General features: G+C 35.0%; 1 protein-coding gene across 1 annotated transcript in view; it reads right to left on the bottom strand.

Annotated features, from left to right (window-relative positions):
• Window positions 1-20,970, bottom strand: part of EPHA6 (EPH receptor A6) — a 1,147,205-nt gene that overhangs the window by 1,030,106 nt on the left and 96,129 nt on the right. The window contains 1 exon segment of the mRNA XM_004389015.3: window positions 19,776-19,840. Coding sequence (XP_004389072.1) covers window positions 19,776-19,840 — 65 coding nt within the window.

Raw genomic sequence — 20,970 nt, forward strand, 5'->3', positions numbered from 1 at the left:
ACAGAAGTTTCTGGCTGTTACTTCCCCTGGGCTCTTATCTTAAAATTCGAAATTCCTAAAAGAGGAAACTGATTTAGACTTTATGAAAATCCATATGTGAGAGGTGACAGGCACTTGGTTAGCCAACTGATTACATATATTTTTATCAAGTACCTACCTTTGTCCCAAATAGATATGAATGAGCAAGCTGAGCCTCCTGGCACTAATCATAACTGACACCCCTCAGCAAACCTCTTGGTCAGAAAATCTACTTAAAAGACGGTTTATGAATGACAAACACTCTAACATTTCTAATATACTATTTCTATGTTTTTTTATTAGACTAGTCCATATTTTACACTTAGTCTATAATAAATAACAGATATACGTATCGTAAACCACCAAAACCAAACCCGTTGCCATTCAATCAATTCCAACTCATAGCTACCCTATAGGACAGAGCAGAACTGCCCCATAGGATTTCCAAAGAGTAACTGGTGGATTTGAACTGCCAACCGTTTGGTTAGCAAACGAACTCTTAACCACTGCACCACTATGGCTCATGTATCATAACTATTATAAATGAGACAAAAAGGAATAAACCTAAGAGACACACTAAAGGAATATCTGTTCTTTTCAAAAAGGAAAAAATATCAAAAGAATTTAAACACGCACCAACGGCTTTGCCAAAGAGTAGACTAGATGTTGTTCCATAATGTAATGGAATGCATGTAATATAATTACCTTCCATAATGTAATCTAATGGAATGTAATCTATCAATCAATTTAAAAGGGAGTTCCTTTAAGTGTGGTCAGCCTTCAGACTATAAATAGATATTCTGGCAGAACTCACTCTGTATCTCAATTCTGTACTCTTCCAGTCACCTGACCTATGTAGCCTGGGACTCAAGCCTGCAGACATCTCCAGCCTGCAGTTCAACCTGCAGATTTTGGACTTGCTAGCCCCTATAATCCTGCAAGCTAGCAGGAATCTCCAGCCTGTTGTCTGACCTATGGATTTTGGACTTTCCAGAACCCACAAATGTGTGAACAAATCCCTTGAGCTAAAAATCTCTCTCCATCTCTTTCTCTTTCTCTGTATATATGTATACATATGTATATGTGTGTATATATGTATATATATACCTGTATGTGTGTGTATACATATATACACACGCATTTATGTATCACAGATTCTGTTTCTCTAGAGAACTCTGACTAAGACACACCACAAACTAAACAACTGTGCTTCTAATTAACCATTTTTAGCTTTGGGATACTTTTCCTCTTTATTTCCTCAAAATTACATCTTCAGCACTTTTCAATAACCATGTATGCTTTTACACAAGATCTGTGTCTTTATAACAACACTGTAACTAGATCAAGGCTATACTTGTACAGCCTTATAGCTTATTTTACTTTCTTCAAAGAATCAATCACAGTGTTAATCAATACATAGTTATAGGTTCACTATAACGGCTAAGAATCATGGCTTCAGAGTGAGATAACCCGGTTTTTAATACCACCTCCTAAGTTAAAAAAACACCACAAGCTTGAGCAGGTTACATAACTTATCTCAGGTTTAGTTTTTTAAATCTATAAAATGATAATAATCCTTACTTCAAAATGATGTTATTAGGGTTAAATGGGAGGAAAAAAAAAGTATGTAAACTGTTTAAGCAGAGTTCTTATTGCAGTGTAGACTGTAGATACTGCTATTAAATTAGTCTCAAACTTCTTTCCCCCTTGCTTATTTTACCTTAGTAGAAAATGAGAATTTTCCATTATTCTCAAATCAATTACTTACCATGTTTGCGTGAGTCCTTTAAATTTTCCTTTTCAGCAGCATCTTTTTTTTCTCCCCTTTGTCATATGCCTCACATTTAGTTGGGTAATATAATAAAGGAAATTAAATTAAAGCTTAAATAAGTTTTATCTGTTTGCTCATTGTGGTGAAAGAAGATTAACTACTGACTAAAATAATATGATTGATAAATTAATGACCCTTTTATCTTTTACAGATAGCAATCTCCTAGTTTTTAATCTCTTAGACTATGGTTGTGGCTTCATCTCTGTCTCTTTCCCATGGAGATAACCTTGGTCCTGAAACTTTGATTTTTCTGTGGTTACAGGTTATTTGTATTTTGTTTTTTTAAATATTTTATTGTGATTTTGGATGAAATTTGTATAGAAAATTAGGTTCTCGTTTAAGAATTTCTATACATATTAATCAGTGACATTGGTTACACTTTTCACCATGTGTCAGCATTCTCATTATTTCCATTCTGGTCATTCCATTTCCATTAATCTAGCTTCCTTGTCCCCACCTTACTTTCTCATCTTTGGTCTAGGGTAAATGTTGACTGTTAGGTCTAATGCAGTTGATTGTTTACAGAAGCACAGTACTCGGGGATGATACTATTATTTTATGAGCCACTCTGTCTTTTGGCTGATAGGTGACCACAGGGAATGGTTTGAGTTCCAAGTTTAAATGGTATCTCAGGGCGACAGTCTCGGAGGTTCCTGTAGTCTCTACCACTCCATTAAGTCTGGCCTTTTTTAGGAATCTGAATTTTGGTCTACGTTTTTTTCCCATTCTATCCAGTACCATCTATTGTGTTCCTGGTCAGAATGGTCCCTAGTCATAGCTGGACACCATCTAGTTCTTCTGGTCTCAAGTTAGGTGAGGCCATGGTTTACGTAAACTATTAGATCTGTAGACTAGTTTCTTCTTTGAGTCTTTGGTTTCCTCCTTTCTCTTTTGCTCCAGACACGCAGAGACCAATAGTTAGTCGCTCGTAAGCTTTTAGGACCCTAGACACTACTCACCAAACTATGATGCAAAACAATATCTTTAGGAGCTACGTTATGCCAATTGACCAAGTTATCCCCAGAAATTATGGTCTTAAGACCTCAAACCCAGTAATCTAATCCCATGAGATATTTGGTTATATCTAGAAAGTATCCATAACTGTACCCCAATTGCTTTATTTTATATATGAATATATGTGCAGTACAAACATGTATATACATTTGCCTACAGAAACACTTATACATGTGTACCCATATATTCATATGTGCTTACCTATACATACATAGGCACGCATACCTATCTATGTGACCACATGTGATTTTGGCTTATTACTATTGTTGCAAAATTGTGTATGTTGTGGTTTTTATAAAATCATCCCTTATTCTTGCATAATTTTAGTGTCATCTTTTACCTTGACCAAGCTGTGCTGACTTCATCTTTATTCCGTATGGCCTTGCCCATTACCAAAACTAACAGGTACCTGCTATCTAGTGATTCCACCTCCCTCTCCCTCCCATCCCTGGAAAACACCAAAGAATGTTGCTTTCTGTATGTATACCTATTTTTGTCTTTTTATAATAGTGAGATCACACAGTATTTGTTATTTTGTGATTGACATATTTCACTCAGCATAATGTCCTCCAGATTCATTCACATTATAGTGTATTTTGAGAACTCATCATTATACGTTATGGCTGCAGAGTATTCCATTGTGTGTATCTACCACAGTTTGTTTATCCACTCATTTGTTGATGGGCAGTTAGATTGTTTCCACCATTTCGCTATGGTGAATAATGGTGCAATGAACACAAGTGTGTATATATCTATCTGTTCAGGTCAGTAGTTTTAGTTCTCTAGGGTATTATATGTAGGAATGGGATTGCTGGATCATGGAGTATTTCTATTTCTAGCTTTTTAAGGAAGTGCCATACTGTTTTCCAAAGTGGTTGAACCAATTTTTCAACCCCACCAGCAGTGGATAAGAATTCCAATCTCCCTGCAACCTCGCCAGCATTTGCGCTTTCTGTTTTTTTGATCAGTGCCATTTTTGCAGGGATAAGGTGGTATCTTATTGTAGTTCTGATATGCATCTCTCTAATGGGTAATGATCATGAGTGTCTTTTCACGTGTTTGTTGGTTGCCTGAATGTCCTCTTTGGTGAAGTGCTTGCTCATATCCTTTGCCCATTTTTTTAACTGGGTTGTCTTTTTGTTGTTGAGTTGTTGAAGTTTTCCATGTATTTTAGAGATTAGACCCTTATTAGATATATCATTCCCAAAGCTTTTTTTCATATTGTAAGCTCTCTTTTTACTCTTTTGTTGAAGTTTTTGATGAGTGTTTAAGTATTTAATTTTTAGGAGGTCCCAGTTATCTGACTTGTCTTCTGCTGTTTGCGCATTAGTAGTTGTGTTTGGTAATCTATTATTGAAAAAAATTAGGTCCCATAGTTTTGTTCCTATATTATCATCCAGTAACTTTATAGTTTTGGCTTTAACATTTAGGTCTTTGATCCATTCTGAGTTAGTTTTTGTTTATGGTGTTAGGTATGGATCCTGTTTCATTTCTCTGCAAACAGATACCCAGTTTTCCCAACAGAATTTGTTAAAGAGACTGCTTCTTCCCCCACTGAATGGATTTTGACCCCTTGTTGAAATCAGCTGCCATAAATGGATGGATTTATTTCTGGGTTCTTAATTCTATTCCACTGGTCTATGTGTCTCTCATTGAACCAGTACCATGCTGTTTTGATTACTGTGGCTGTATAGCACGTTTTAAGATCAGGGAGAGTGAGGGCTCCTGCTTTGTTCTTCTTCTTCAACATTGCTTTGGCTATTCAGGGTCACTTTCCTTTCCATATAAAGTTGGTGGTATGTTTTTCTATTTCAGTGAAGAATGTTGTTGGAATTTGGATTGGGATTGCATTATATCTATAGATCACTTTGGGTAGTAGTGGTTTTTCCACAATGTTAAGTCTTCCAATCAATAAGCATGGAATGTCTTTCCAGTTATGAAGGTCACTTTTAGTATCTTGCTTTAGTGTTTTATAGTTTTCACTGTATAGGTCTTTTACATCACTGGTTAGGTTTATTCCTAGGTATTTTATCCTTTTGGGGCTATTATAAATGGTATTGTTTTCCTGATTTCCTTTTTGGAGCTCTCCTTGTTAGTGTGAAGGAACACAACAGATTTTTACATGTTGATCTTGTACCCTGCCACTTTGCTGAATTATTATATCCAGTAGCTTTCTTGTGGAATTTCTGGCATCTTCTATGTAAAGAATCATGTTGCTTGCAAATAGAGATAATTTTACTTCTTCCTTTCCAATTTGGATACCCTTTATTTTCCTTTCTTGTCTTACTGCTCTGGCTAAGACTTCTAGTACAATATTGAATAAATGTGGTGATAGTGGTCATTCCTTTCTCATACCCGTTCTCAAGGGGAGGGCTCTCAGTATTTCTCCATTGAGAATAATGTTGGCTGTTGGTTTTGCATATATGCCCTTAATTACATTGAGGAATTTCCCTTCTATTCCTATTTTGCTGAGAGTTTTTATTAGGAAAGGGTGTTAGATTTTATCATATGCCTTTTCTGCATCAATTGAAATGATCATGTGATTCTTCTTCTTTGTTGTATTAATGTAGTGAATAACAATAATTCATTTTCTAATGGTGAACCATCCTTGCATTTCTGGTATGAATCCCACCTAATCATGAGGTATGATTTTTTTGACATGCTTTTGAATTGTTAGCTAGAGTTTTGTTTAGAATTTCTGCATCTATATTCATGAGGGATATTGGTCTGTAATTTTCTTTTCTGTGGTGTCTTTATCTGGCTTTGGTATCAGGATGATGCTGGATTCACAGAATGAGTTGAAGAGTATTTATTCCTTTTCTATGTTTTGGAAGAGTTTGAGTAGAATTGGTGTCAGCTCTTCTCTGAATGTTTGGTAAAATTCCCCAGTGAAGCCATCTGGGCTGGGACTTTTTTTGTTGTTGTTGGGAGTTTTTTGATATCTTCAATCTCTTCTTTTGTTATGGGTCTATTTAGATTTTCCACCATTTGTTAAAAAGTTTAGGTAGGTAGTGTGTTTCTAGAAATTTGCCCATTTCTTCTAAGTTTTCAAATTTGTTGGAATATATAGTACTTTTCATATTACTCTGTTATGATCGTCTATCTCAGTTGGATCTGTTGTAATGTCTCCAATTTCATTTCTTACTCTGGTCATTTGAATCCTCTTTTTTCTTTGTCAATTTGGTCAGTGGTTTGTTTTATTCATCCTTTCAAAGAACCAACTTCTAGTCTTGTTGACTCTTTCTATTGTTTTTCTGTTCTTTATTTCATTTATTTCTGCCCTAATCTTTATTATTTCCTTTCTTCTCCCGGCTTTGGTTTTCTTTTGCTCCTCCTTTTCTATTTGTCCAAGTTGTCAGGTTTTTTATTTTGGACTTTTCTTCTTTTTAAATGTATGCGTTTATTGCTATACACCCCTCTGAGCACTGTTTTTGGTGTACCCCAAAGGTTTTGGTATGCTGTGTTTTCATTTTCGTTTAAGTATTTTTTTTAATTTCACTTTTGATTTTTTCTATTACCCAACAGTTTTTTAGTGATATGTGATTTAATTTCCATGTATTTAATTCATTTTTCTTGTTCTTCATGTAACTAATTTCTAGTTTCATACCATCATGGTCAGAGAAAATGCTTTGTATAATTTCATTTTTTATACATTTATTGATGTTTGCTTTATGGCCTAAACTATGATCTATTCTAGAGAACATTAAATGAGTGTGGAGAAGAATGTGTATTCTTCTGCTATTGGGTGGTGTGTTCTATATAGGTCTGTGAGGTCCAGTTGGTTGACAGTGTTGTTTAGGTCTTTTGTATCTTGGCTGACTTTCTTTCTAGTTGTTCTGTCCATCGTCAAAAATGGTGTGTTAAAATCTCCTACTATTATTGCAGATCTGTTTATTTCTTTCTTCAATTCTGTCAGCATTTGCTTTATAAATTTTCGAGTTCTGGCACTGGAGTATAAATATTTATAATTGTTATATCTTCTTGATGAACTGACCCTTTAATCATTATATGGTGTCCTTCTATGTCTCTTATGCTGGATTTTGACTTATAGTCTATTTTATCAGAAATTAATATTGCCACTCTGCTTTCTTTGTTACTGTTTGCTTAGTATATATTTTTCCATCCTTTGATTTTTAACTTTTTTATGTCTTTGTGTCTAAGATAAGTCTCTTGTAGACAACATATTAATGAATCATTTTTTTTTTAATCCATTCTGCCACTCTGCCTATTTACATTCAGTGTAATTATCTATATGCATGGATTTACTGCTGCGAGTTTGTTCCCTTTGCATGTGTGTGTCTGTGTGGTGTTCATGGAGTTTTGTGTTGTTGTTGTTGTTATTCTTCTTTATTTTCTGTGATGAGTTCTTTTCGTACACATATTTTATTTTCCTTTCATGTGTTATTATTGCTTTTGTGTTTGCTGAGTCTTTTTTACTCTTTATTTTCTATGTTTTGGTGTACAGATTTATTACTTTTCTTTATAGTTGCCAAAAATTTATATTTATCATCCTAAATTTAAAACAGTTGTTATATCTTGAGATCTCCTTGAATTTCTCTCCATATGGAAGTTCTATAACTACCATTCATTCCCCCTTTTGTTTTTAAGCCGTCATTGTTAACTTCTTTATATCGCTCATCACCTTTAATCAATTTTGTAGCTTTTGTTTACTTTTTGAAGTCTTTGCCTGGCTTTGTATCTGGGTGATGTTGTAATGTCTTTATCTCAGGTTGTAGTCTGATGTCATTGGCTTTCTATCCAAAAGAACTCCCTTTAATATTTCTTGTAGGGCTGGTCTGGTGGTTACAAATTCTTTTTATTTCTGTTTATCTGGGAAGAAACTAATTTCACCCTCATTTCTGAAACACAGTTTTGCTGGATACATGATTCTTGGTTGGCAGTTCTTTTCTTTCAGGGCTTTGTATATGTCATTCCCTTGCCTTCTTGCTTGCATGGTTTATGACAAGAAATCAGTGCTTATTTTTATTGAGTCCCCTTTGTAGATGATATTTTGCTTTTTCATGCTTCCCTCAAAATTCTTTTTTTGTCTTTGGTTCTGAAAAATTTGACTACATGTGTCTTGGTGAATTTCTTTTGAGGTCTATCCTGTATGGAGTCCATTGAGCTTCTTGGATGGAAATCTTCACATTTCTCATGACACTGACAAAGTTTTCTGCCAGTATGTCTTCAAACATTCTCTCTGTACTCTTCTATCTTACTTTTCCTTCTCGAATTCCTAATATGTGTATATTATTCCTCTTGATAGTGTCCCACATAACCCTCAGGCCTTCTTCATTTTTCTTCAGCCTTTTTTTCTGATTGTTTCATAAACAAGTTAGTATCAAGGGGTTTCTCCTCTATTTTGCTGATTCTTTCTTGCATTGAGTTGATTCCACTTCAGTGTCCTTCCATTGAGCTATTTATTTCTGATATGTCATTGTTAATCTTCTGAATTTCTAGTTGTTGTTTTTGTATGCTTTTTATTTGTCTGTTGAATTTGTCATTTTGTTCTTGTATTCCTGAATTCTTCTAGGGTTTTCTCTGTGTTTTCCTTTCATCTCTTTGGTGAACCTAATTATTAATCTTTTGAATTCCCTGTCAGATAGATCTATTATCAGCTCTTCCTCAGAAAAGACGTCCATCCTTTTTATTTTGCTCATTTGCCTGAGTCACCATATCCTGTTTCTTCACACAATTTGTAACTGACTGCTGCATTCGAGGCATTAAGGTACTGTTATGCTGGTTTATATATTTCTTGATTTTATGTTTATTTGCTTTTTTGTATTGTTTTGCTTTTCTTTTGATATATTTGGAGGTTTAGCTTTTCTCTTTTTTAAATATTGTTTACCCTTCCTTTGTATTGTTTCAATTGATTTTGTTCTGTAGTGTTGGTCTGTGTATGACCATGAAGCTGCTAGTTATCTGGTACATGTATGGGTTTGGGGCTGTTGGTCAGCTAGGTGTGCTTTCTTCTCACTGGTGGGTGTGGTGGGTTGCACACACACTGAGCTCCCATTTTCATCAGGTGTGCATGATTTCTCTTGGAAGAACTGCTTGTTGGTGTGTGAACAGGTCTTTTCCCCTATGTGAGGCACAAGGTGTTGGGTGGTCAGGATCCTTTCACAGCTCTGCAGGGATGTGTTCCCTCTGCATTGCCATGAACAGTTAGTGTGACCTCTGAAGCACAGGATGGGGGGCAGGGAGAGGCAGGCAGAATAAGGTGCGGAGGTCAACATAGCCAGGGAAGGGTTGGCAGGGGAGGGCACGGAGTCTCACTCAGCCGAGGGGGGCAGGCAGGAAGGGCATGGAATCTCGCTTTGCCAGGGAGGGACTGGCACAGCAGGGAGCAGAGTCCTGCTCAGCAGGGGTTGGGTGGTTGGTAGGACAGGGCATGGAGTCTCACTCAGCCAGGAGGATGTTGGCTGGGCAGGGCATGGAGTCTTGCTCAGCTAGGAGGGGTTTGTGGGCAGTAGAGGTAAGGGGCAGAGGCCTGAATGTCCAGGATGGGGTGAGGGATGAAGTGAAGCCAGCTCAGGTTTGCAAAGATGGTCTGCCTCAGGGAGGGGTGGAAAGTGTAAACAAGTTTATGTGCATCAGCACATGTGCATCTTTGTTGGCCTCCTGCACTTCAGGGAGGGGTGGTGGGCGGGGCTGGGCTTGTATGCCTTGGCTTAGGTCTCTTGCACCTCAGGGCACACATTAATGCAGATGGCAGGCATGTCTGGGAAGGGAAAGGAGCAAAGGGGAGCCAGCAGGAACAGGAGGGGACAACTGCCTGCACAGATCTGGTTCTTGGCAGGGGGAGGGGTGAGGTGGCTGAACTTGTCACTCTGTGTGTTGACTTCTCGCTGGGTGTGTCCCACATAAATGGCCAGCTGCCCCCACCAACAAGCAATCCCTGCACTAATTCCTATCTCCCTCCCTTCTTGCACTCACCAGACAAGCTGGAGCTCTCTTCATCTGCCCCTCTGATCCTCCCCTTTACCAAAAACCAAACCAAACCCATTGCCATTGTCCTCCCCTTTACTCTCCCACAAATGTGCACACCCTGCCTACACTTTCTCCTTCTCTAAGGCTCTGATGACTCAGTCTGTCTCGCTTTGCTCCACAGACACTTCCCCTTGGTTCCCTGGTTTCAAAGCTATATCACTGCCTTAATGCCCCTCCTCAGGGGTGCGCCATCCCTGGCCACGTTCTGCCCACCTTGTCGTTTCTTTCCAGGGTTGCTTGCATAGAATCTCTTCCACCAGCTGTGCTTTCCCCGTGGTTGCTTTCCTGGGTTCCTCACTCCAGGTTGTTTTTCAAATGCCATCCCAAAATGGTCAGGCTGCTCCGGGCCAGCTAACAGGGTGTGGTTGAATCATGAGTCTGTTTTCCTACTGGCCTCATTCGGCCTCTCCTTCCAGTTGGTCTCAGCTTGCTTCTTCAACTCCCCATTTGATGTTCCGGTATCTGAGGTCATTTTTTGTGTCTGTTTTACTCATTTTTCGATTCTTTGTTGTCAGGGGGTGGCTAAGGTGCATGTATCTGCACCTTTCCATGTTGACTGGAAATCCCTGGTTGTTTAACACAACATAAATGGTTCAATGCCAGTAATCTATTTTGTTAGTTTGTAACTTATTTTGTTTCTACTCTTGAGTACAGACTACACTATATGTAGTCAGAATATAAACATTTGCATATCATACTAGAGACTCTTGCAGGCAAAGAGTTCCCTATAGTACAATCATGAACTGAGTTGCTCTAAAATTCCATTGTAGTTTCTATTTACACAGTTTATTTTGTGTTACGGTGAACAGTTGTGATACAGGTTTGATACAGGTCACCTGACACAATGTGTTTAAGTAATATTAAGAATAAGAAATCAAGGAAGAACACCAAGCTTGGTGTAAAATGAAATTTACATGGATGAAATAGGTCTTCAAGTAAATGGCTGAGAAAACAGAAGGTGAAAATAGTCTGTATTTTACCCTTTCATTTCATCTAGTATTGTGCTAGTAAGAATTCATAGTCTTTTCTTTCAAAATCTGTAGCTACTTGAAAAAACAGCTTTTACTAAACACTTATTATCTTCATTTAATAGAATAACTCTTTTATCAGACACTGCATTTTTACATATATTGAGCTCTATTTCTTTCTGGTTCTTTTGTACTGGTTGGTCAATCTGCCCTTTTGTTTGTTACTCATTATGTAATTCATAATGGCTTCAATATATGCTTATTATCTGTTATGACTGATTAGAACAAATGCCCAGATTCTCCAACTTTCCCTGTAGCTATGACCTTTACAATACGACTTTTCAGGTCCTTCCATCAAGAGACGGAGTCTATTTCCCCACCTACTGAATCCATGTTAGGAATCCCTGGGTAGTGCAAATGGTTAATGTGTTTGGCTGCTAACTGAAATACTGGAGGTTCAAGTCCACCCAGAGGTGCCTCAGAAGAAAGGCCTGGTGATCTACTTCTGAAAAATCAGTCACTGAAAACCCTATAGAGCACAGTTCTACTCTGACACACACGGGGTCACTGTGAGTTGGAATCCACTCAACTGCAACTGTTATTTTTTTAATCTGTGTTAGAGGCCTTGGGAGCTTTCACTTTATCTTGGATCTCTGCCATCACAATGTGAACAAATCCAGAGTAGTATAGTCTTCTGAAGGTTGTGAAGACCAGCCATTTCAGAGAAGATCATTCTAGACCTGCCTTTCCCCATTATACCTGACAGCTAACAGAGAATAAGTCTAGTGAGATCAGCCTGGCCTGGCCAAAACCAGAAAGACCACTCAGGCCCAGATCATCCATAGACCTATGAACAGTAGTAAGTACATTTTGTTTTAAGTGTCTAAATTCCAGGATGATTTGTTTCACAGTGTTTTTACAGCAATAGATATATATGGTACCTTAGTTACTTTTCTGCACTCTTTTTTAATGAACTCACACATTCAAATTTATTTCTTCTTCAGGTATAGCTCAAACATTTTGAAAGAAAAAATACATCATTAAGAGTTAAATAAGAACTGCATTATCTATAAATTAATTTCAAGAAAAATTAACATAGATGCATTTTTGAGACTCATGACTCAATATAATTTGAATATTATAGGTCAGAAATTTACACTGTGCCTCCTGTGAAACCAAGATATGAGAACTAAATTTCAACAAGCTCCTGAGAGTGTCATGGTCCACTGCTCAACCTGCACTCCACAGGACAGCACTGAAGTCCTTTTTTATTGATTTATAAGGAATAATAATAATAATAATGTCATGTAAACAAAGGCATGGAAGTTTGATCTATTATTTTTAGATTAAATGGGCTTGAAAATAAAGCCAACCGCTGTTGATAGTGATTGAAGTGAAGAGAACGTGAAAATTTCCATGACAGTTCATTGCAAAAAAGAAAACTTCAGTGAAAATTAAATAATATGATGACTGGTGAAACTAAGCACATATTTCAGCCAATTATATAATATCTGTGATGGTTGAAAATGTAATTAATTTTTGTTTGTGGTGCTGGAGACAAAGTGTATGATATGTGATGAAAATGTGATTCAGGAAAAAGCAAGGAAGAAAGAAGCCTACAGGAAAATCTCCAGATATGCCATTTCTTCAAAATATTTAGGGTCGCCACAGTATTCCTAATAATAATGGTGATGATGATGATATTTATATTGTTCTCATTATGAGCCAGACATTCTTTTAAGTTCTTCACACGTATTAAACCAGTTTATCCTCACAATAATCTAACGAGATGGGTACTATTTAGTATCCCTTGTGTAGATAAACCTTAACATCACACAGTTATTAAATTGCTCATAAACACTAATATTAAAGAAATGTGCGTTTAGATCATTGCTCTGTGCCAGTCATTATCTATAAAGTATATATTTAAGTCCAAATCTATCCATTAGATTATCAAATAATGGATCAATTCATAAAATCTAATGTGTTTCACTGAAATATGAAACACTATGATTAAAATTAATATGCATATTTAGAAAACTACCATATGTTTGTAAAGTTTCTCAGAAGAAAAATTATATAGATGTCAGTTTTGAAAACAATAACTAAGCCAATCCAGTTTTAGCATCATAAATTACCACCAAAGTTTATATTTTCAAAATTCAAAGATATACATGGTAGTTTTGGATATTTTCAACGTATTATAAAATGAATCAAAATTCAATGTAGAGGTTTTAGCTCCTTACTATATGAAACACAGAAATTATAACATAAAATGGAAATTATTTATTAGTAGATATTCCATTCTCTAGTATAAATACATTCAATCTTTGATTTTTTATCTTTAAAGAAGTGATATTTGGATTTGATGTGCTCTGATTTATTGAACAGTGTATCTTTTTACACCACTTAATTATAGTATATACCTCCACTTATTTAAAAAAAAAAAAAATCACTGGTTCCCAGGTTCATCCATAACTTTTATTTAAACATGAATCCCTAAATTATTTAGACATGCATCCCTATTTTCCAAACTATTTCAGGTTAAATTTCCTTACACCAATCCACTATGTCTAACAGTGAAGACCACATATCTTTCATGATTCTTGCATTACTCAAGCCTTAACAATCATCTAAGCCACAGCATGCAAAATATATCGGAATCGACTCAATGGCAACAGGTTTTTTTGGTAACCCTTGTGGCGCAGTAATTAAGTGCTACAGCTGCTAAGCAAAAGGTCAGCAGTTCAAATCCACCAGGTGCTCCCTGGAAACTCTATGGGGCAGTTCTACTCTGTCCTGTAGGGTCGCTATGAGTCAGAATTGACTTGATGGCAATGGTTTTTTTTTTTTTTCTGGTTTATACAAAACAAGTATTTACCATTTGAGGAAAACAAAGCTTTCCAATCTCTAGTTGTCATCATTAACAAAAAATAAAAACTAATACTTAGCCCCTTTTTCTCTTAATATTAATAATTTTTCTTAATTTTTGATTAAAATGAACATGACTGTTGAAAAGGAAATTTGGTTTTGAATATTGGAGTGCCTGTATTTATGTACACTATATTATATAACAAATATCTGACCCATCATATATACATAAAAGATGAGTTTTTAAACTTAACTACCTCATAGTTGGAGCCTTGGTGGTGCAGTGGTTAAGTGTTCAGCTGCTAACCAAAAGGCTGGCAGTTTAAATCCACCAGCTGCTCCTTGAAAACCATATGGAGCAGTTCTACTCTGTTCTATAGGGTCGCTATGAGTTGGAATCGACTCGACGGCAATGGTTTTTTTTTTTAACCTCGTAGTTAAAAGAGGAGAATGGAAAAAAAAGTATGTGGGACAATATCTTTAATTTTCTTACTCAAAATATTACAATGATTAAAAATAAATGGTGAAGTTATCCTTTCACATGAGTTGATATAATGCTTAAAAATAAGTTCCTTCCGTTAACATTAAGTATTTGTAATTTAAGTATAAATTTTGTATCTTAGGGAATTATTGTTATTATTAAATGCTATATTTTAACTATCAAGTTTTATTCAGGTATAAGTACCCATAATAACTAGGATGTGGCTACCAAATTATTAAATACTAAGAGATAACAAACATGATTACTAAAGCTCAAAGGAAACAAGAGATGTTTTTAAATCATGATTTTTTAAAAATATTTTACAAATTCTTTTCTTTTTCTGATTATTAGCGGTGACTTATTATCCCTTCTGTGCTCACGGGTACCTCTAGGCACCAAGCCCTTTTCCTCTGAAGGTTTACTGGGAAGCTTCTGCACCAATGACAGTGTGTGCTGCCACAAGGCAGGGGCCTTTATGACTGTTTGAAAAGGAAGTAACGGGCGCATGCCACAAATTACTGTTTTTACAGGGTACTGTATGAGGTGGCTAAATTTTTGGTAGGAAAAATAGAAATTTTGAAAATTGTTATTTGTTAACACATATGTAACAACAGACCCCAGTGGAGACTCTGGGGCATAATTAGTGGTACTTCATATGTACCACTAAACACTTAAGTTAGGCTTGTAGGAGGGAGCAAGAAAAAAAATCCAAACTACTTACCAAAAATTCAGGCACACTCAATGATTCAGCATGCTTCCATTAATGAAAACACATGGTATCAATAGAAAATTCAAAATAGAAAAAACTGGTTCACAAAACAGTTATTAGAGTTAATATTAAGCCAAGAACCCCCAATATGGCATACCCACTGCTGGATGGCACTGAATGGACCCCAATCTATAATGGGTTTTTAAAGATACTGAATATCACATCTAACTACAGGTCCTCTTATTATAATTGTATTTTACCTTCAATTTGCAATGCTATATACTGGCGTTGAATAAAAAGAAAAATACCAAAAGTAAAAGAGTAGTCATGAGAGCTCAACGTTTCAAGAAAATTTATATACGTTTCCTTTCATAGCATTATCAAATCACAGGAATAAACCCAGGAGATAAATATTTTAATTTCTTCTTTTGTAAAAGCTATTGCACAAGCAGTGTATTTCATGTTTCTTTGTTTTCTCATTAGCATTAAAAACAGCATGACTTTTTAAACACAACTAGACCTTCCCGAGAGATTTTCAAAATTTAAATGGGTCCTTAGGTTTTGTACAGAGTAAGATTTTCAATAAACTGGTTATCAGCTGAATTGACTAGACAGCAGTGGATTTGGGTTGTTATTCACTGCAAATAGAAAAGCCAAGGCATAGGGTCTATACTTAATGTTTGTGAAAACACTTCATAACTTCTATACTGCTAAGCCAAAAATTTTATTCATGCAACTTTCTTTCACCGGTTATCATGGCAATCTGTTAGCTACTACCCTAGATTATCATAATTTTATTATCTTACTCTATTGTGTTGACAAATAAGGATGGAAGAGACACTTATAGGATAAAGTTCCTACAAGCTTTTAATTACACAGACATAAAGTTGACATCAGAAAGTGACAGCACAGCGTTAAGAATTACCACCATTAATTCACAAATTCTGACACATTCAAATCTCTTCTAAAATCGTCAATCTCTATACAGATACAACTGTTGAATTTACTCTGTTCTCAACATATCAATAATGTCGTGTCACCTATATTTTGAGTATCCCTTCCTTCCAATTTTATAAGAGGACTTTTTTTCCCAAACATCTTGAACACAAGAAACTTTCAGTAACCTTCTGTTATTTAAGTAAATACACAAAGTTTTTACTTTCACTTCCTGGGACTGAGAATGCACTATCTAGATTAAATAAGTTACTGAAATTCTAAGTGTTCCACAATCTGGCTTCAGGCAATGATTATGGTTTTATTTCCCACCATACTCCCCCATTCCTTTGTATTCCTGCCAGACAAATGATTGTCAAAATTCCTGAAACTTAATGCACACATGTGACATTCCTGTGCCTCTGCTCAAGCCACTCCCTTTGCCTAGAAGCTATGTTCTATCTTCTTTTGCTGCCCAGATGAAATTCCATCACATTTTATAAGACAAAGCTGATACACCCCCTGCCCCCACACCAATATTCCCTGACTAAAATTAATCTCTCATTTTATTATTCACAAAACATTATTAAAAAACTACCTGAAGACACTTTATTTGGCCTTAATATTATGTAAGATTATCTCTGTACTACAGTACTGCTCGAGTGTAGAAAAATCTGTCTTAAACACACTAATGGGCAGTTGGTCCACAGGCACACAGAATAGCAATTTGTCAAACTGAATTCTATAGTATGATTAAAAGAAAGTAAGTATATTTATAATCTTTCCACAAATGAGAGTTGAGAATATGCTTTCGGAAAACTAATACAATCTGTGTTCATTTCTGCAAGCCAAAAAAGTCATTTTTGTCAAGACTCCTTATTTTCCATATTCACTAACTAGGCTTGCCTCCTATTCAAATGACCAATAATGGTTTTATACATAGTTATGTTGTGAATATCTACCCCTGTAACAGTAGCCCTGGTGTTACAATGGTTAAGCACTCCACTCCTAACCAAAAGGTTAGTGATTCCAACCCACCAACCACTCAGTAGAACAAAAGACCTGGTGCTCTGCTCCCATAAACATTACAGTCAAGGAAACCTTATGAGGAAGTTCTACTCTGTCATATAGGGTTGCTATGAGTCCGAATAGCTTCTACAACACGTAACAACAAACCCTGGAACAACATCAGCAAGATACTGCCACTGAAAGGCCATTTTAAGTTAAACAAGTCTATAAAATCATTTATTAAATCACCTATATTTTACATAGTACATCATAATGACTTCAAAAATATCTCTTAGTTCAATCTTTAAAGGAAATAAAATTTTGCCAGTCATAACGTAATTCCTAGGAAACAATTTATTCACATGAAAACCAGATATACTTTACATCATAAAACTGCCAACTATATAATCTGCTTGTCTTTTCTACCCATGATACGTTTATAAAAAACAACTGAATAGTGTTTCTGGGGGGGGAAAAAAAAAAGCTGTTAAAATGGCCATTCAGATTAGCATGATGCAATAAGTCTGAGAACCTGAAAAAAATTATACAATGTTCAGTAAGTATAATAAGAATTTTAACAATCAGATATACATGCTGATTTAAATTTTATAAACTAATGGATTCTGTAGCTCTATTAAACTATATTGATGTATAGATTAGTTTCATTCTTGACATTTTCGGTACACTTTTGTCAAAGTTCTTCATCCTTACTATATTCTTACTTGTTTTAACCTATGAATAGCATTAATTAAAGCTTCATTATTACCAATAATCTAACCTTCAATAAAAGAGAAAAACAGAAGTTGTAGGTTTTTAAAACAACGTATTTATGTAGTCTGTTTTATGTTGTTCCCTTTGATTCACCTGTTTTGTCTAATTCATATAGCTTCATCTACATCTGTTATAAAATATGTTCATCATATTGTGATAATAATGATATTTTATGTCAAAATCATTAGAAAAATCATAGCAGCCAGTTCCTTTGTGACTGTGTAAGTCCCTGTGTCTCCTGATTACCAGTCTGCTCTGAAATGCAGCCTGATAAAGATAAACACAATCACTACAGCAGGGGTTTAATGCTTGCTATTCCTCACATGATTCTTTGACTTCATAACACCACTGGTGACATGATCTTAACATTTTTGTATTTTTTTTTCACAGAATAGAAAAATGGGGTTTCTAAACTACTTAATTGTAGGTAAATTCTTACAACTTCTTTTGTCTACTGAGGAAAGGATATCCTTATATCTTGGAAGAATACTCTAGGGAAGAGTTTCATTCATTTCTTGAAAGTAGTTATGATAAATGTGACCTACTTAATACACTAAACAAATACTTATGTTTATTCATCTTAATGGAAATAAGATAATGAAGATGAAAGCATAATCATAGTTTAAAAGAACATTGTTCTAAGGAATGGTGTGATGAGAGCTCTATGGAATAAAATAAAAATTTCAGAAAAAATAAAATCACAGACTATAAAACAAACAAATCTAAAGAAGCAAATTGCCTGTTAAACAAATAAAGGATGATTTAACTCTTTATAAGGCTTTTTAGTTAAAAATACACATGCTTAATGAATAACTTAACATAAAATGTCATATTCAAACAGAAATATTTCAAAGATTTTTAAAAAGATGAAACATGTTTGATTCAATTTCTTTCAGAATTAAATTTATAGACACAATGAAGAAATAATGGAAAAATATCAACTAAGAATGTGATGAGAAAAATAAAATTTCTAAGAAAAGAAAGAAAAGCTAACCCAAGTATATCTAAAAGTAGTTGACTCTATTTTTGAACATTTTGTTTAAATCGACAAAAATTAAATTAAAAGGCTTTGTAAACTACCCTAGGCTTTTATTTTGGCCTAACAGGGAAAAAAACGTAAAAATACACTGCAATGTAAAAATGATACAAAACATATCAAAACAGATAAAAAATCAAGTATAAATATAGCTAAAATGTCAGCAGCTGAAAAACTGCACTACCTACACTGCATATCTTTATAAGCCTTTCAAAAACGACGACTGTATTTTTACGCAAATACCACATGCTTTCTACGTCTGTTTGCCAACCTTGTCCTCCCATCGCAAGGTATTTTCATAAGCACCACTATGCCAATTTTCTTTTAACATGTTGCTATAAAAAAGAACAAGCATAGGGCACTTATGAAAATACCTCATGGGGGGAGGATGCAGTTGGCAAACACAGAAGGCATGTGCTACTTGCATAAAAATATGGTACTCAGAACTAAGGAAAACCTACTCACAATGTATCCTTTTGCTAAGTTCAAAAAATATACCCGGGTTGAACGAACTCACAGTTTCTAATAAAAACTAAATTAATACTGATTGATTGATTGATGTTATAATAATCTAAAGTTTGTTTACACGCACTCATTGAGATTACCAAATTTATTAAACACATATATAGAAAAGCATCTTGAATTTGCATATAGAAATTTACTTCTAAAGAAAATATTTATGTGGGAAGTATTCTAACATTACTGTTGTTGTTGTTGAGTGTTGATGAGGCAATTCTGACTCACAGCAACCCCATGTGTCAGAGTAGAACAGCTCCATAGGGTTTTCTAGACTGTAATCTTTACAGAGCAGATCGCCAGGACTTTCTCCCACAGAGCTGCTGGGTGGATTCGAACAACCAACCTTTTGGTCAGTAACCAAGTGCTTAACCATTGCACCACCAGGTTACTGCACATATAAATACTATATTAACAAATAATTACTAATTTAGAGGAAAGCAAAGATGTTTAATTTACAGACAATTCTCATTGCTAACCAGTTCGAACTGCATTTTAACCTTATGGGGGGCTTAAGTTATATGTCAAAATTCATCCCAAATAGAGTTGAAGATGCACTGTTCCTTTATTATAACAGACCCTAATATCCTAACAAGGATGACAATTTTTTTAAAGACATTTAAACTTACCCCATTTAATGGATATGTTTTCCATCCTAGCTCTCCCAGCACAGTTGTTGTATCAAGCAACACAACTGAAATTAAATAAAAAAACCTGCATGAGTTTCTCAATGATGCAAAACTACGTTAAAGTTATTAAGATCATTAATGTTAACTACCCTTGCTAATATTAGTTGCATTAGCTTTAATAAGGTGCATTACTTTCTGAATTAATTTATATATATATTAAATATTAGTATATAATCCTTAATAATATTAAGTAATGATGAAATGCATGAGGCGGTTACAAATTAATTTTTAAAATATGTATAGCTGTGCTTAACAAAGCTAAATAAAATACAAAATTGAATAATTGAGATTTAACAAAGTCATTTTTAATAGCATATTTTTCATTGATATAATAACCACTTTTACATTTTTCCCACTTTCATAGTCTTTTTTATAATATCATTTTCAAGAAAAAAAATCATGTTAAAGCTGACTTCCACATTTTTTCTGTTATTAATGCCCTTCCATGATTAGAAAAGAAGAAAATTCATTTTGCATAAACCTACTATTGTAAAGCATAGACTACATTAGTATCACACATGCTAGGTAGTATACTTAATGCTAATTGACATAAACAAATGAATGAATAAATAAATAAAAACAATGCTTCTTTTTCCCTGACCAAAAGTAGCTCATAATCTGGTCAAAAAGGTAGTCACATAGAGAAATAATTAGTTCATAATCTGTTAAATTCTAAAATAATATCCTAGCAATTAACATAGGCTATAGGGTGGCTTTGCATCAGAACTGACTCCATGGCAACGCATTTTTTTTTAAGGTTGGGAAAAGAGGTCTGTGAACACTTCACGAAGGATGTGCAATTTGAGCTGGGCTAGAATGCAGCTATCTTCAGCCAGATGTGGTGAGAATTTTTTTTTTTCAGAAGAAATGTTTTCTATTAAGTAACTGAGATATGACTACATAGGTGCTTAGTGGCTAGGGCAGGGAGTAGGGTCAAGGATTGTGTCTGGAGGAGTAGGAGAATAGAAATGAAGGCTGGGAAGATAAACTGTAATCAACTGGGGAGGTTTTTTGTGTGTTTCCAGCAAGTATATACATAGAGCCCAGGATTCAGCAACTATTTTATTTTTTTAAGTTTCCCTGAAATTTATTTTTTTATTTTTTTACTTTTTATTGTACTTCAGGTGAAGGCTTA

The sequence above is a fragment of the Trichechus manatus genome, unplaced genomic scaffold, assembly GCF_000243295.1.
Source record: "Trichechus manatus latirostris isolate Lorelei unplaced genomic scaffold, TriManLat1.0 scaffold00229, whole genome shotgun sequence".
Taxonomy (NCBI): Eukaryota; Metazoa; Chordata; class Mammalia; order Sirenia; family Trichechidae; genus Trichechus; species Trichechus manatus.